The sequence below is a fragment of the Idiotropiscis lumnitzeri genome, chromosome 6 (assembly GCF_059441095.1).
Source record: "Idiotropiscis lumnitzeri isolate Australia: NSW breed Sydney's pygmy pipehorse chromosome 6, RoL_Ilum_1.0, whole genome shotgun sequence".
Taxonomy (NCBI): Eukaryota; Metazoa; Chordata; class Actinopteri; order Syngnathiformes; family Syngnathidae; genus Idiotropiscis; species Idiotropiscis lumnitzeri.
Window position 1 is genome coordinate 13,708,045 of NC_142396.1, and position 16,332 is coordinate 13,724,376.

General features: G+C 40.5%; 1 protein-coding gene across 4 annotated transcripts in view; it reads left to right on the forward strand.

Annotated features, from left to right (window-relative positions):
* The window catches only part of tspan9a (tetraspanin 9a), a 180,973-nt gene that overhangs the window by 145,001 nt on the left and 19,640 nt on the right, over positions 1-16,332 (forward strand). For all 4 annotated transcript variants that reach the window (XR_015844086.1, XM_088298743.1, XM_088298744.1 and 1 more), the window contains 2 exons: positions 8,877-9,068; positions 14,528-14,602. Coding sequence is in view for 3 of the 4 variants with exons in the window: in XM_088298743.1 (XP_088154869.1) it covers positions 8,877-9,068; positions 14,528-14,602 (267 nt within the window). In the remaining variant the exon portion in view is untranslated. The remainder of the gene's footprint in view (positions 1-8,876; positions 9,069-14,527; positions 14,603-16,332) is intronic.

Consider the following 16,332-nt stretch of genomic DNA (forward strand, 5'->3'; position numbering starts at 1 on the left):
TGTGCATATTTTGCGTCTTATTCTCCCTCAGTCCTTCCAGGGATGCATAATGTAGCACGTTGCATAACAGCACTGTTTTCATTCACACAGTCATTGCTCCAGGAATAAACATATGCTTAGATGTTCACAATTCTTCTGTTATGCATTTGGTAGAAATTAGTTCCACCTCTTTGCAAACCATATAAAAGTACAAATATGAAACAGACTTGGCCTGCTTTGCTCCGCCACCCCTCCCGCAATATTATTTTGGGGCATATTCAAGTACATGTAATAGCAAATAGGAATATTCCTGTTCATCATGCTGATGGATGTCTCAGCAGTGGGTGGGGGTTAGGTCTTGGCAAGCTGTGCAGTTCACTGCGCATCCCTGCAGTAAGGCCATGCTCCAGGCCAGACACAGCTTTATCCAAGTGAGAGGATATAATCAAGTATAGCACACGCAAGTGTATGCACAGAGATACGGTGTATTTATTACCTTTGTCTCGCTCATAGCTCAAACCAACTACTCCAGCATGACTGTTTGTACAAGGTCACAAAGGCTGTCACTGTGAATAAAAACATAGCGGCTCTACTTTTGCTCAAATGCCTTGCTAACCTCTTGAGGGAGATCCCAAGGCAGCTTTCCGTCCCTTTCTCGCTCGGAACGCTTGAAATACATTTGTAACAATGTGTCATTTACTTTTCTCACAAACTGCCAGCCAATGTCACCTCAGTTCATTCCACCAAGTCCTCGCGCATGTTAGGAATCGTAAATTATAAAAGAATTGAAGATGTTTCTAGTTGAAGTTACCATTTTACTTCTTGGTGGGTTTTCTGGGAAATGTAGCCATATAAATCACACTGACTGGGGTGCGAGAAGATTACGAGCCCATTTAGCTGCTGCCCTCCACTATTTTAAATCTCTGATCTATTTTGATATGCACAGGACTGAAAAGGAAGCTGAGAAAGGTGCTGAGACTTCAGCGTTCTCTTTTACTCACAGCTCACAATAGCTGCCATGAAGTCCATCAGGGTTTTCCATTTTCCTGAGCCTTTTGCACCTCAGGTCCTAGTACAATGCAGGGAACAGGTTGAGTGTCTAACCTGTCCAATACTTGAGTTTCTGGCCTCACTCCACCTCTGCTGAGCCAGCATGCTCATTAAAGCCTTTGACTCGTCAACCTCAATGGGAGACTGTCCAAGCGTCTGCCCGCCTCTGAGGATTTTCAGCTTGGCTGCACCAGCAGACAGGGTGAGATATTTATTCCAGCCAAATGTCTGTATGCCTCCATAGACGAGGGAGTTTATGTGGAGAAAAAGGTCATAAAAAGGCACTGCCTACATATTAATTGTTGGTTATTTTTGGAACACGTGGACACTTTAGTGTGTGCCTTGTGAGCCATCTTAACATTAGCCATTTTGCAATACCAATTGCAAGTGGCAATAATATTCACATTTAACATTGTGTTAGGGATATGTCTTGAACGAATCAGCATTTATTCGTAACCACGCATCCGGGTTCATGCACATGCACAAGGGAAGGCATAAGCACAAATGATAACACAAACACAGGGAGCCAAATTTAAAAATTTGCTACAACATATATATATATATCAGTGGTTTTGATTATATCTTGACATTGTAATTGTTTTGGAATTCAGTCAATCATGTAGAAGTGATTCTTGGTGAACTGCATCTTGAAAAAGGTGGTTTGCAGTCCAAAGAACAACAGCATGACCTTACCCTGTGAGTGACTGCACATCTTTTCAGACATCCGCCGTGGCAAAACTCATCCAAACAGTATCATTCTGCTCAGTATGACAAGAGTATTGAAACAGGAGTTCATAACAGTAAGAGACATTCCCATATCCAATTGACATGCTTAAAAATAATAATAATCAATTAATTGATTGGTAAGTTGGTATAGTTGGAGTCTGGAAAAATTAATTATATATATACCGATCTACGTGGATGAATTATTACCATCACCATACATGTCCACATCATGCTTTATATTTTAAGTGGAAGTAAATTCAAATATAAAGTCAATAGTGTTACTGAAAACAACTTTGCAGACTTGAAGACCTCTCTACATATCCATAATTAGGCAGGTTTTGGCCTCTGTTGGATTTTGTATCATGCTACAGGCTTATGTCCAAGCAATATTTGTTCGCTGAATGGAGTGCCAGCTGCTGTCCATGAATCGTTGCTTTCTCGTAGAAGTGTTTGCAAGTGGAACACAGGTCTCTGGCACCATGCTTTAGTTGAGACTCACCAGCCCATTTTCTTGTGCCTCTGTGACTTTCCATCCATGCTTTCACTGACTGACTGGCTGTGGCAAAGCACCGCTGCCTCACTTTCTGGCTCCTATCATAGAGTGACGAGTGCTCTCCGTCTTGTTCCCAATGCATAATTGAAGTGCCTCTGGGTTCTTAGCCTTATTTAAGAGTCTTGTTGGGATGGCTAAGATCTAACAGTAGAATTGGTCACAAATATTGCTTATTCTGCCATTGCCATGGTTTCTTTTTGTGTCTCTTAGGTTGCAAGCTGCTTTCAAGTGTTAAAGAGTGAGCATGTGTCAGGCCAGAAATCAGAGATAACTCAGGACAGGCAGAGAATGGCTTGGCCGTCTTTAATCCATCCTGCTTTGATAGATTTCTGGTCACACAGAAGTGGACACTAACTTCAACTCTTTCAAAGAGAAGGACAAAGGCAGGCGGGCAGGCCCTCCAAAATGGGTAGCTGCATCAGCAAATACCCTTTAAAGAGAGTCATGTAGTGTCTGCCCAGTTAAGGAAATCAACAATAACCGGAAGGATGGCATCATTGAGGAGGCTTGGTTAAGCACGTGTGAGATGCTGGTAACTCTTTTTCTGTGAAACCATCGGCACAGTCCTTGTCCAGAATCCTTGTCTGTGTCATAATGTGTTTATGGGTGATAAGATGAGTATAGACGTATAGATAGATAGATTCACTTGACCCCATAAACATTTAATTGTCCATCTTCATCTTCATAGAAAGCAGGATGTTTTGTGACTCTGTCAGGACTCCGGTGGGTAAATGAAACTTTAACCAGACTGATATAGCTTTTTAATCTTACACCCTGCCTCTGTCTCTTTGAATTCATGCAGTGTTTATTCCAAGCCTGAAAGCACTGTTTCCCTAAGCCACTGGTGCAGACCCTGTGAATAATTTACTTGTTATACAATTTACATTGGCTTTACATTATTCACAGTGGAATGACTAAGATGCTACTCGGAAGCCAGGGGAGACTGTTGTGGAGAAATGTTATTTTAATCCAAAACTGCATTTATTTCCTCCTCGGGGCAAATCAATATTAGATTTCTGATATTTTGGTGCCTTGTTTGGGAGTAAATTATATTCTACTGCATGTAAAAGATGGTTGAATGTGTGTCTGGGATGCTCTTTGTCAATGAACCTTCGGAAAGGTTCATAACGGTGTGAATTGTCTGTCTCTACCTGTGTTCTTGTGACCAGTTGAGGAAGAAGTCCACCTTACGACATAAGTCAGATGAGTGAGACTCCAGGTCACCATGACCCTGAACAAAATAAAATGTATGGAAGATGGATGGTAGATGAAGGGAAATGTGTTGTCTGTGATGGTGAAGCTGCCCCTCAATGATACAAATTAAATTTCAACCAAAAAAAACCTTCTTGTTGATTAAGAACACGTCTTTCATGAGCCTCTGTAAGCATGTGCACACCTGAGTACCTCCTGTCGAGAGTGTACTCTCAAAACGACCCATTTTCGTTCACAAAATTACTCAATATATTCTGCTCTAGTAGGGTAGACATGCAGAATGTCTTTTACCTTTCATCTTTAAGTGCACCCCTTTCGATGCATCAAATGACTAGCAAGAAGAGGTGAATACTGTATATGCTGTCTTCATTTCAGTGCAAAATCAATGCTGGCTAGACAGTTTAAAGCTTTTGTGAAACATGAAAACAATCTGCAATGGTAAGGTAATTGCAGAAAAAGTACAAGTGATAAAGTGGTACCTCCCTTCTGTAGTGCTTCAGCTTTTTCCACTGTTTAAATTTTTTACACTGTTCATGTAGTTGAAACGCTTTCGAATGACCGATACAAGTGCTTCTTATTTCGAAGGAAAAATGGCATTGTCATTTTACAGCCTTGGTGATAGCTCGGCTGTGTTTATTGATATCAGACCAGAGACTTTAGTCACCCTCACCCAGGACTTACAAAACTCATTCCCAGCAGTGTTCGCATCTTGTGGCAGCAGCCTGAGACCACAACTGTAATTTGACAAAAGCTGTCAGTCCTTTCGACACTTCATACTCCCTGAGTGACCATTCAGGATGGGAAAAGGTCAACGGTCTCCAAGTGGCGCATAGACCCACATGTCCAGAAGACATCGCCCCCGGAAGGGGTAGATAAAAGTGTGGTCTTATGTTGGGAGGGCTTGCGACACTGAGCCACTTACCACAGGGCCTGATTATTCCCGCAGTCAGACGCAATTTTCCTCTTCCCTCTTAGCCCAATCTGTCTTCCACTTCTGCACATCTCACTTGTCCTTACAGCCCATCCTTTCCAATCCTCCTTTGACCACCTAAATGTTGACCCTCTTGACCTCATCCTTCCCTCCATTGGGCATATACTTCACAGTTGCCACACACAGTTTATTGCAGTCACCTCAAGCTTGTTACAAGAACCCTAAACAGCAGGACCCCATTCATCTCACTGGAAAGAGTCACAGCTCATGCCCCTTGTTTCCACCATTAACTGTATATTATCCACCCTCTGCCTGGCTCCTTCTACCGCAAATGGCATTTAGACATCGGGCTCCATTCAAGCATTCAAAATATTGGCAAACACTTGCAGAAAGGTCACACAACTCACTCTACTTGAAGTCGTTTTCTTCTATGAGAAAAAATATCAAATCATTCAAAGATATTGCAGAGCTTTAGAAAAGAAAGTGTTGCAAAACTGTCTGATGATAAAATCTCAGCTAAACTCAACTTTATTTCCAGAGAACTAAAAAAAAAATCAACTGTGAACAAGTGCTATGCATAAATATAGAACATGAAAACTAAAATCAAATAATACACAGGCCTATCTTGTTCAGAATCATGGGTGCAAAAGCCAGACTACACCGTGGATAGGTTATTCTTTTCAACGTCAAATATACTTCTTTAAAAATAAACTCCTGCACTGCCTCCTCTGTGTCGTAGATCAAACTGTTACAGTCCAAATGTTGGCCACCTGTTGTTTCACCAATTGCCTGTTGGTGGTAGTGGGTTGGTAGGTCGTTGGTGGTGCCCGTAAAATACCGTTAAACAAAACTCGTTGCCTCTCTGGAACTTCAGCACATCAAACACAAGTCATTTTTGAAGTGCATTCCAACAAAGTCAAGCAGGAATACACGCTACGTTTAAAGAGTTAATACCATGCACAAACTTGGTGTAGTGTGCCCGTACTTTGTATGGCTGCATGCACACAACCACCTCGACATTGAAAAGGGCGGCATTCATGCATTGTCTGGTGCCACGTAACCACGTTAACCGGCCAATTTTTCCCTATCAACCCGCTTTTCAGTCACAACCCAAAAGATCTGATTGATGAAGCAGCCACGGGATGAGTAAATGCGCAGCGGATTCATGTTTACTGCACTATACACTATATAGAGGAGTCATCCACTATATAGAGGAGTCATCAATCCTTCTTTGCAAATTGGATATCAAAACAAGAGTGTTGAACAACTGAAAGAAGATAAAGAGCTCAGTAGAATGGCTCAAGGAGAATCTCCAACCAACACGCCAAGGTCAGATAACCTACGAGATCAGAGCTGAAAAGATCCCTTTTGGCAATGGCACAGTGGTCTGTCGACATTGTGCTGTGGTGAGTAGTTGTAGTAGTAATAGTTGGTGTTGGAGTAGGAGGAGTAAAAGGAGCAAAGATTAGACAGATGGAGTGGGGGCAGGCAGGTTTTGCAGTCACTTAATAGGGCGACACACACGGACAAGCTCCCCTCGCTGGGTATTAAACACAATTAAGTGATGGCACCACATCCCTGCCCACCTGGACTCTTAAAGCTCCTTGTGCTCTCATCGGTAGGCCGTAAATCCACTCCATCTCGCTGGCCTCTTTAACAAACTATTTATCCCTTGCGTCCTCAAACTCTCATCATCTATATAATCTGGCTTTCTGAGGACTTTCAGATGTAATTGGTTTATTAGTGGTGCAGTTTGGGATTTGTCATTTCCCTGGAATTTTAACACATTTTTAAAGAGGTATTCACATGAGCCAAAAGGGGTTTCCTTTATTACGATCGAGTGGGCTTTTATTCACGGTGAGAAACCCAGTGCTATTCATTATCATTTTATCCAAGTGTCATTCTCGCAGAGTCTGCTCGCAGTCCATTCACAGGTTTACCATAATCCTTGAAAGTAGTGCTGCGCACTTTGTCTGAACATCAGCTCCAATTACAAAAAAACGCCATATGCACTGGGCTATAGCCTAGGCAAGATTTCTAATTGAAACTAGAAGCATAAGTAGGGAGGGTTTCCTTTGGCTTTTACTTGACTTTAGCCTTCAGCAAAATTGCTGCCTCAGAGCATAACAATTAGCCGCCGTCGCACTTGACACACAACTCAGTCAAGGGTTCTACATTATCTAACAGTGATGGGCCATCAGGCCCAGCAAGGCTATCTCTGCTGCCCTAAACCTTATCAGAAGCACTGACCTACATTCACAGCCTAAATTACATTTTTTCCTTGAAATTGTATTAATTTATTCCCAAAAGTATTATCCTGGCTGCTCTGCTTTCAATGTGTTTATGAATATGTTTTTTTGACCAATCAGCCTCAATATGCCAAGTCATTCTAATCTGCCCAGGGCCTTCACAATTAGTAGCGCTGTCAAATGAAACTTTAACTAAGTTAGTGTGACAGTAATACTATGTTTTTTTAGCCAATCAAATTTCAAATTCACTTCAGACAAACACAAAAATGTCAGCATTCTCTGACTCAGCAAACTAGTTCAAGGCTTGCTCAAAGTCAGAGCAAGCCAAGTTCAATATATAAAAGTAAGTAATTATATATATATATATATATATATATATATATATAGTATTTTTTTATTTACATGTTGGCAGTAACCAGGTAATATAACAAGTTACTCTCAATTTTTGGGGACTGTTATTACAGTATTAGTATAAAGACACACTCCACACTTACTGGGTCAGCTGTGAGAAGAAGCAACCCTCGCAATCGCCGTTCTTTGACTCCCAGCGTACTTACAGCATCCAGAATAAGCGGATTGCTCGTTTGAACTCTCTTTGAAAAATGTTGTTTCTATTTACACAATAATCAGCTTACTTAATGGCTCAAAAGTAATTGTTTGCAACACCAATCACAGTCATCGTTTCATAAAATAAATTGCAAAATCTATACTCAAAATACAAGCAGGAATAAACCAAAGTAAAAGCGAAATATTGAGTCATGATGCTTTTTTATGTGATGTGAATTAATTTTGTACAATCAATTGCAGAATTTAAAACACTGGTCACTCTGATTGTCTGTTCACAATCAAAATACAAATCGTCTGCCTTAAAGCCGAAGATAAGCGATGGACAATGACGTCACGCTACACCACCTCTAATCAGACTACAATACACGCCACCAAATGTCAGTCTGATGCGCTAGTTTATTATTTCCATATTTTTGTTAAATCACCTTGAACCTCTTTCTCCACGTACTAAAGAGAATTGCAACTAACTTAACTTTCAATTTTTGTATATATTGATGAAAAAGAAAAAAAAACTTTAGTTGGGTCACTTTTGAATTTATCAATAAATGCAGTATTTTTACTTTTATTTCACAAGCCAACTTGGATAAGCGGTGTTGAAGATGACACACGTGTTTGAGTGTGCGTGGGAGGAGTTAAGCAACCAAACAATTATTTATATGGTCCCTTTCTCAGATTTAGCCCTATTGTGGTTGGATCTGAAACGTATGTATTTAGAAAATGTACTGAAAAAAAGTCCTGTGAGTGTCTCCACACTGTTTCATTCATTTTATTTTGCTGACAGACATTAAAGTGTGCTGGAGCTGTGTTGCAAAGATGAAAATGGACCGGGGAATGGGGGGCATGAAAGGAGATCACGGAAAGGTAGTGGCGTGATGATTTACCGTGGCACCTTCCCATATTTTACCTCATTTGAGATTTTTGTTTTATTCATTTTGAGATGGCCCTAGGTATTTCATTCCATTTGGTGCAGACAGAAATATGCCACTTTACTCCCGCACTATATTTCACAGTGCGGTGGGTACGTTTGTGCCTACTTTTCTGTGATAGATGAGGCCACTACATGAGTGGGTGGTGGGCGGGACGCTCCTCTCCGTCAATCAAAAGCACTCTCTTAAATCTTTTCGACAGCTGACTTGACAAACAGTGCGGGCCCTGGCATATTAACACAGTGCGATTAGGGAAGGGCTCCCCCTAAGTGGACTTCACATCAACTACATGTGATGTGGGGATGTTTTAAGACTGCTTGTTTACGCAGGGTGTTGGTACGGTAATTACGTGTCTGTTTGCTCTTGGTTTTATGGGATCAGTTCAAACATGTAATATTGGCATAGCTTACGTCCAATGCTTAGCTCTAATCTCTTGCAGTTTTTATTGGTTTGGCATGCTTGTAATTATGCTAAGCTCCTCTGAATTTTAAATAGTGTTCAATGATGGATGACTGAAAGTGACAGATAAATTGAGTTGTTTGCGCTTGGATTTGTCTTCACAGCTGACCATTCTCCGCAGATAAATGCACTGTCACTGCTTGAGAAGAACAAGTCATGGAAGGGCTGGAATAGAACCTTAATATGATGTTTGTTTGCTCACCTTGTCTACTTTTGTCTTACAGTTGTGTGGCTGTGGGCTGCTCGGCGTGGGCATCTGGCTCTCCGTGTCTCAGGGCAGCTTCGCCACCTTCTCACCCTCGTTCCCCTCACTGTCAGCTGCCAACATGGTTATCGCCATCGGCGCCATTGTCATGGTAACAGGCTTTCTTGGTTGCCTGGGTGCCATCAAAGAGAACAAGTGCCTGCTTCTGAGTGTGAGTTTTTTTTAATTGGCACTTTTACAATACCTTTGTTCTTCGTTAACACATTTAAGGATGAGACCAGTGTTTCCTAACATTAATTGAGACAGGGAGCATGTTTCACATTAGAAAAATCTTGACAGAACACCACCAAACAAAAATGGCACAAAAGGTACTGCTAAGTACTGAAATAATGATGATTTTGTCTGAATTTATTCCCAATTTACTCAAAGTGAAATCTGAGTCTGTTATATGTGAAAAGGAGATGCCACACCTTTTGGATAAGATAAATTACTTATACTTTTAACACTTTTAGAACTACTTATACTGATAATTTCTTATTTGGCTTTTTTTTCAAACTAAGATTACAAATAGTGAAAGTTTACTGTATACCAAATCCATTATGTTTTATAATACAAGCCCTCCTTCACCCGTCATATTATTGTGTTGGGGGCGTTTGTGTGAGCTAAATTGTTTAGGGCTTTATGCACCTAGCAGGTTCACCAATGGAATGGAAATCAGGTCTCACTTGAGGAAGGAGACAAAACACGGCTCAAAGACCCCTTATTCGGAATGCAAACATTGGACCTCGATTTCACCCACGCAGGCTTGGGCCACCCTCTGGAAATGGGGAGCGCCTGGTGGTCAGGGCTCAGCCCGAAGAGGCAATGTGGGTCCTACTTCCCATGGGATCACCTGTGGGAGGGGCCAAAGGGGTCTTGCTGCAGTGTGTGCTGGGCGGTGGTATCAAAATCAGGGGAGTCCTGACTTCAACAAGAAGTGCACTAAGACAACTGATCATTTATTTGAAGAAAGCTAGCCCACAGATTCATTTGGTGTGGGTACGCCACATGCACACACATGCATGCACGTACTTTGTTGGTTGGGGGTTAGAGTTCCTCTTGTTCTCCTTCGTGTACGTCGACTTGGCAGTCAAACAGTTAGGGACTCGGCTGCGCTATGCATCAGCGGTCACTGCATCAGAGGAGCCAAATGAGGAGGCTCAGGCGTCTGGTCCGGATTCTTCCTGGTTGCCTCTCTGTGGAAGTGTTCCGGACACATGACTGGCAGGAAGAGGTCCCATGGGCAGGACACACTGGAGAGACTTTCTCTTGGCTGGCCTTGGTTTGCCATAGGATTCCCCTGGAGGAGCAAATGAAGTGCCTGGGGAGAGCGAAGTCTGGGCTTGCCTGGTAAAGCTGTTGCACTCAGGACTCGACCCTAGATAACCGTAAAACATGAGATGGATGGGTTGTAATACAATATAAAGTAAAAGTAAAATAAAGAACCTGAAAATAAATTAAAGTGTCATCCCAAGATAAGTAATGTATAATTTATCTTAATGGCATGGAAATAAAGATGACTTAAATCCTCACTGTAATGATTTTACCTCTTACCTAACTCATACCTATTCACACAGATCAAATAAAGTAACGATATTATACCTTAGCTTAATCGAGTGTGTAAACTTTTAAAAATATAAAAATATTCACACCTAAGGTTGACATAATTACTGAAGCAAAAATGTTCAGAAATCATCACGAAAACCAAAAGAACCAAACCAAATTAAAAGTCCATGCTGATAACCAACCAGCCACTGCAGCACTCTAGGCTTCAGGGAAATGATGTTTTAATAACGTACCTACAGTGCTGACTTTTTGCCTCTCACATTTGACAGCACATTTTACTTATTATCATTTGACACGGACCAGTGCAATTACACCGCAGTGTATCGTCACATATTAAAAACTTTTAAAAATGTTCCACAATGAAAAAAAACTGTGTACTGAATTTACTATATATTATTTCATCAAGTGATTGCACGAAATTAAAACATCTGGATCCAAATAAATTTTTTAAGTTGACTCATAGTGTACCTAAAATATATCTGGATCCAGATGATCTTGTGCTACCACTTGACAAAATGAAATGTAATACGTTAAGTAACATTTTCTTCGTTTTGAGTACATAAAACACCAACTCTTAGTAAATATTGAACACATGTTTTGAGGCACCAATGAAGCCTGTCACAGCTAACTTTGAACAATAGTACAATCACAAATACTAAATACAATGAGAGAGAGAGAGCGAGAGAGAGACTACAGTCTTCTTGTGCATTGAGTGTATACGAATAAATAATTGCCATACACGTTCAGAAGACATGCTTTAAAAGTAACACACAACATTTAAGTGCTGGATGTTATCATGGACTCCATTATTTACATATACTGTACGGTGTTGGGCATAATAAACAGTTTAATAGAAAATTAATTTAGCCGTTCATAGCAGTAAGAATCACTCCAGCAAAATAAGACCATTATTTCCAATCATCAGCGTAAAACATTATCAGGAACATTTTATTCATTACCAAAGGTTGCCAGCATTTAGTTAATTAAAACAGAGGGGCAATCAGCCACATTATTGATGGTGTTGGGCCTCTTTAATGTCCATTGAAAACAAAATTGAACGGTGCCGTAAATTGCAAAGCAGCTAGTCAATATAAATAAAGCGCCATAGATTCTTTGACAGTTTCTGGCGAGAATACTAAAATCCATCTCAAAGAGCCACTTGCCATTTACGCACGACTGCACATGATGTACCCAGAGTTGCATTTTTGTTTATTCACAAAAAAAAACATACCTTCCGAAGACATCCTCACATGCCACAGCTTATTCCAAAGACACATTTGTGACAAAGCAACAAGACTTCAGATGATTAATTTTATTTCTTTTAGCAGCGGCTAGACAACAAAGAAGACACGTCACCATTGTAGACCACTCCACGGGCTCACAAAGAAAGCTTAACAGTGGGACTTTTTCTTCTTTCTTCAAATTCACGCCACTGTGTCTGAGTCAGTGTGATTTCTACATAGTCGCCACTCAATCAGACATCTCCTGGTGTCGCCATGACGGTTGGTTTAATGTAAATGCAACACACCGGGAAACTTGTTGCGCAATGTACTATTCTTGATATCTATCCAAGTATTATTCTGTGTTCAAACTTAAACATCTTCGCTTCGATAGCTTAGCCTGTTGCATGATGGGAGATGTCAGACTGGCTCAAAAAAAGCATTTCTCTGTTTCACCATTTCTATTTCACGTGAGCGTTTATTGTATTTAATATTCCCTTTATTAGTCCCACAATGGGGAAATTCGAGATTCAAACCCAGGCCTCCTGGGGAGACTGGGTCCTGAACGCTGCGCCTTAGACCACTCGGCCATCCTGGCAGCCAAAAATTCGAGATTCGAACCCAGGCCTCCTAGGGAGACTGGGTCCTGAACGCGGCGCCTTAGACCACTCGGCCATCCTGAGGATGGGCTTGCATATTTAAGGTCTCATTTCTGTTCAAATATTTCCATACACGTGTTGCATAGTACTGCTATATGCCATATTCGAAATGTGTTTCCATACAGTGGCATAAAGCAATTTGATTAGTGCATGTTGCGTCCTGGATAAAGTTTTTGTTACGTGACAGTTGCCTGTGCGTTATTAGTCATAACATTTTAGCAATGAAGATGGAGCTTCGCTTAGTGTGGCTGCACTCGTTCCTCGCTGCCTGGCCTGTGGTCCTGCTGGTATGAACTTTAAGACTCGCAGCAATCTGCATCACTCAAGCTGGTAACCCGTTATTTCTGTATTGTCCAATCCGCATAGATATTTATTTTATTTCATTTTCGTTTATTTTAGTTTAGTTGGACATAGTGTATTCCAGACATAGCGTTTGCATACAATATTCAGTGTATAGTAATAAGACCCCAAAAGCAGAAGCTTTTCGATGCCTCCCCCACCACACATAATGCAGTAAATCAAAGACCCGCATATTAACAGGAAAAACAAAAATATCATACGCAGTAGAAATAATAAGCTCCGTCCAAACAATACAGCTGTGAAACGGTATGTTTCTGCAGGATATTCTTTATCTGTTTATTATTCATAATTGATATTGTTTATCATTATAGTAATTGTTAAAAATATTTATCTTATATGTATAGTTTTTCTTCAATAAGCCATCACCCCAATTTCAAAATTGCCATGAGCTACAGCAATTTAAGTGAATTATGGACAGGCTTGTTGTTCCAATTTGTTCGGCATGGTTGTATTTCCAATTATTCCATCCATCCATTATCTATACCGCTTCTCCTCACTAGGGTCGCGGGGGGTGCCAGAGCCTATCCCAGCTATCTTCGGGAAGTAGGCGGGGGACACCCTGAACTGGTTGCCAGCCAATTGCAGGGCACACAGAGACGAACAACCATCCGTGCTCACACTAATACCTAGGGGCAATTTAGAGTGTCCAATTAACCTGCCATGCATGTTTTTGGAATGTGGGAGGAAACCGGAGTACCCGGAGGAAACCCACGCAGGCACGGGGAGAACATGCAAACTCCACACAGGATGGCCGGAGCCGGGATTGAACCCACGACAGATGCTGTCTCTCACTGTGAGGCCATCGTGCTTAACAGTCGGGCCACCGCGCCGCCTTCCAATTATTCAATATATTATTTTTGAAACCTATATCAGGATCAATATCATTTAACATATTCCCTGTTTTATGAAGCTCAAATGAAACTATTTTTAATTCTTAATAACTCTCACCTCCTCATTGCCAGATGTCACCTAAGTCACCAAAAGGAATGTCTGTCAATGTGATCAAGTGTTTTTTGACGCCCACCCACCGCTAGAGTAAATCGCTCCAGCCGGGAGACCACCCTTTAACCTCTATATGCACCCACTGACTTGAGTTGTGGAGTTTTTTGCTTTCTCTTCATGAATTTCAGTATCACAGTTGGTTCTAAGCGTTTGTCTTTTTGAGGCAAAGTGTAGCAGGCTTCTATATCTTTACCGTCCAAGGCAAGAACTTTACTATACCACTCCACCTGTTGCTCCATTGTCTCCAAATAACCTTTTCCATTTGAACCTCAACACAAATGATAATCCCCAAAAGAGATTGTTGTATTGCATTGATCTGAAATTTTGGTTTGCATGTACTCTTACTTACAAAATGCTTGGTAAATATATAGCTCAGGGAAAGCCAAGTAAGGAGAAAAGAAGAGTACATGAGCTCCTAGGCTGTGTTGGAAATTAATCTTGGGATGTATTATAACCATTCTGCCTTCACTCATGAGCCCCCTGGCACTTTGATTCTTCTTTTTTTCCCCCCACTTGCGCTTTCTTCCCACCTCCTCTTTCATCCCTCATTTTAAGTCTTTTCTGCTTAAAGGTTTTTTAAAAAGTATGCAACTGTGTTTCCTGGATGCTGAAATGTCATGAATTGACAATACGTGTTGCTTTCCTATATTGTCAGTATTACTAAGTGAGATCTCCATGTGACATTTTGAACCACTAAATTCAAATGATGTTTTTCCACACATTGCACATACTTTGAACAGGACTTTTGTACGTCAGCTAAAGTGGTTTCATTTTTTTTTTTTACTGGCTTCTAAAAAAGTTTCTTTTCTCCTTTTTTTTGACAGTTTTTCATTGTCCTGCTGATAATTCTCCTGACAGAGCTGATATTACTCATCCTGTTCTTTGTGTACTCAGATAAGGTAGGTTAAATTTGTTTTTTGAAAAAAAAAAATGAAGTTTGTCTCGTTTTCCTTTGTTAGGTTCCGTCAGTCAAAAAATTACAAATCTCACACACATGCAGATTAAATTCAACAAAGAAAAAGCAAGGAAGGATGATAATACGTTCAACATATCCCCATTCTAAATAAAGGTAGTCTCCTGTCAAAGGTTCGACCCAAAAATGCGGGCTAATCCCCAAAAGTTGGCTTGCTACAAGTGCTTCAGTAAACATTTTTCATGACCCCACATTTGGTTCAGGTTTTGGGGGCAACAGATGACAATATTTAAAGATTACTGATATCCTTGTATAATCTGAAGCCCATCCTTCATCAAGTTGTTCCACAAATTTTCATCTTGGGGTCTTACATTTGCACAAACCTGAAACATAAATAAATAAATAAATATATACAATAAAAGTCCCAATTTTTTGCCAAAATGGACGGGGTGCCTTTTAATGCAGATTGCCTTATGTGTGGACCGCACTTGGGATATGAATGGCACGAGACATTTGTTTGTGTGAATTGTATTTCTTTGTACCTTGTTTTGGTTGTTTCATTGTTTATTAGTATAGTATGCTGTTTAGTTGTTTGTAGGGTGATAGTTTTGTTTTTTATGTAAAACCGATCATACTCTGTGTGGTGACTAGAGACTTGCCTACATCGACATTGTGAGGTTAATGTGTCTGCTTGCTTTTTTCACAAAAGCCGGCATCAAGTCTCAGGGTCCGCGTACTTCAACAAAGTACATCGGAACTCAGTTTTGCTCCTGCTGCCTTTTTAAAAACATTTGCAAACATGCATGCTAACAAACATGCAAGTATGCATGCTAACTAAACCCCCACCAACCCTAAATACTTGTTCCACAAATGCACCCATTCCCGTACCCTGTGTTCCTCTAATAATAACATCCTGACACCGAACCTGGGGGAACAGAGCATTCTCTGTTGCCGCCACCAGCCTTCGGAATTTACTCCCGAAAGTCATCACCCCTCTATTTAAAAAAAAACCCCAATGAAAGTCACACCTGTTCCGCCGTGCCTTTAATTTGCAATAATCGCATCTATGGGAACAAAGGGAACGCCACCTAAACTACTTCAAATTTCCACTACCCACATTACCCTTGACTCAAAAAGTGGACTTTTGCTTTTCAGTTGTACTTAGTCTATTTTGTTTTTTGATTTACGTATGTTTGTCTCTACGTTTTATTTGTTTCCTTATTCTAAACTGTGATGTTTCTTGGTGTTCTTTTGAAAAGCACTCTATAAATTGAATGGATTTTTAATTATTTATTTATTTATTTATTAATACACAGTATGTGTTGAACTTGATTTTAACACTGCCAGAAAGTGACTTACTTTTCACTGGTCTGATAGTATTATAAGCAAAGGATAATGTATATAAAATACAATATCACATATTCTCAGTGTACAGATCATCTGTCTAGTTTGTATGATTTGTGTCAGTAACTTGACAACATGACATGACAACCATGATTTAAAGTGTAGACTGCAGCTGTTAAGCTTTAGCCACAGTCAGTGACAGTCTCCTGTCAAATGGAGGGGACCAATATAGGACATTTTCTTGGTAAAATTGCACGAATATTCTAATGGAGCCTTTCAAGCATTGTGTATCTTAACGGGGACAAATTATCATATCGTGTAGTACATATGTTAATGGAGAGGACTTTAATGGGGTCATATGTAAATATTGTT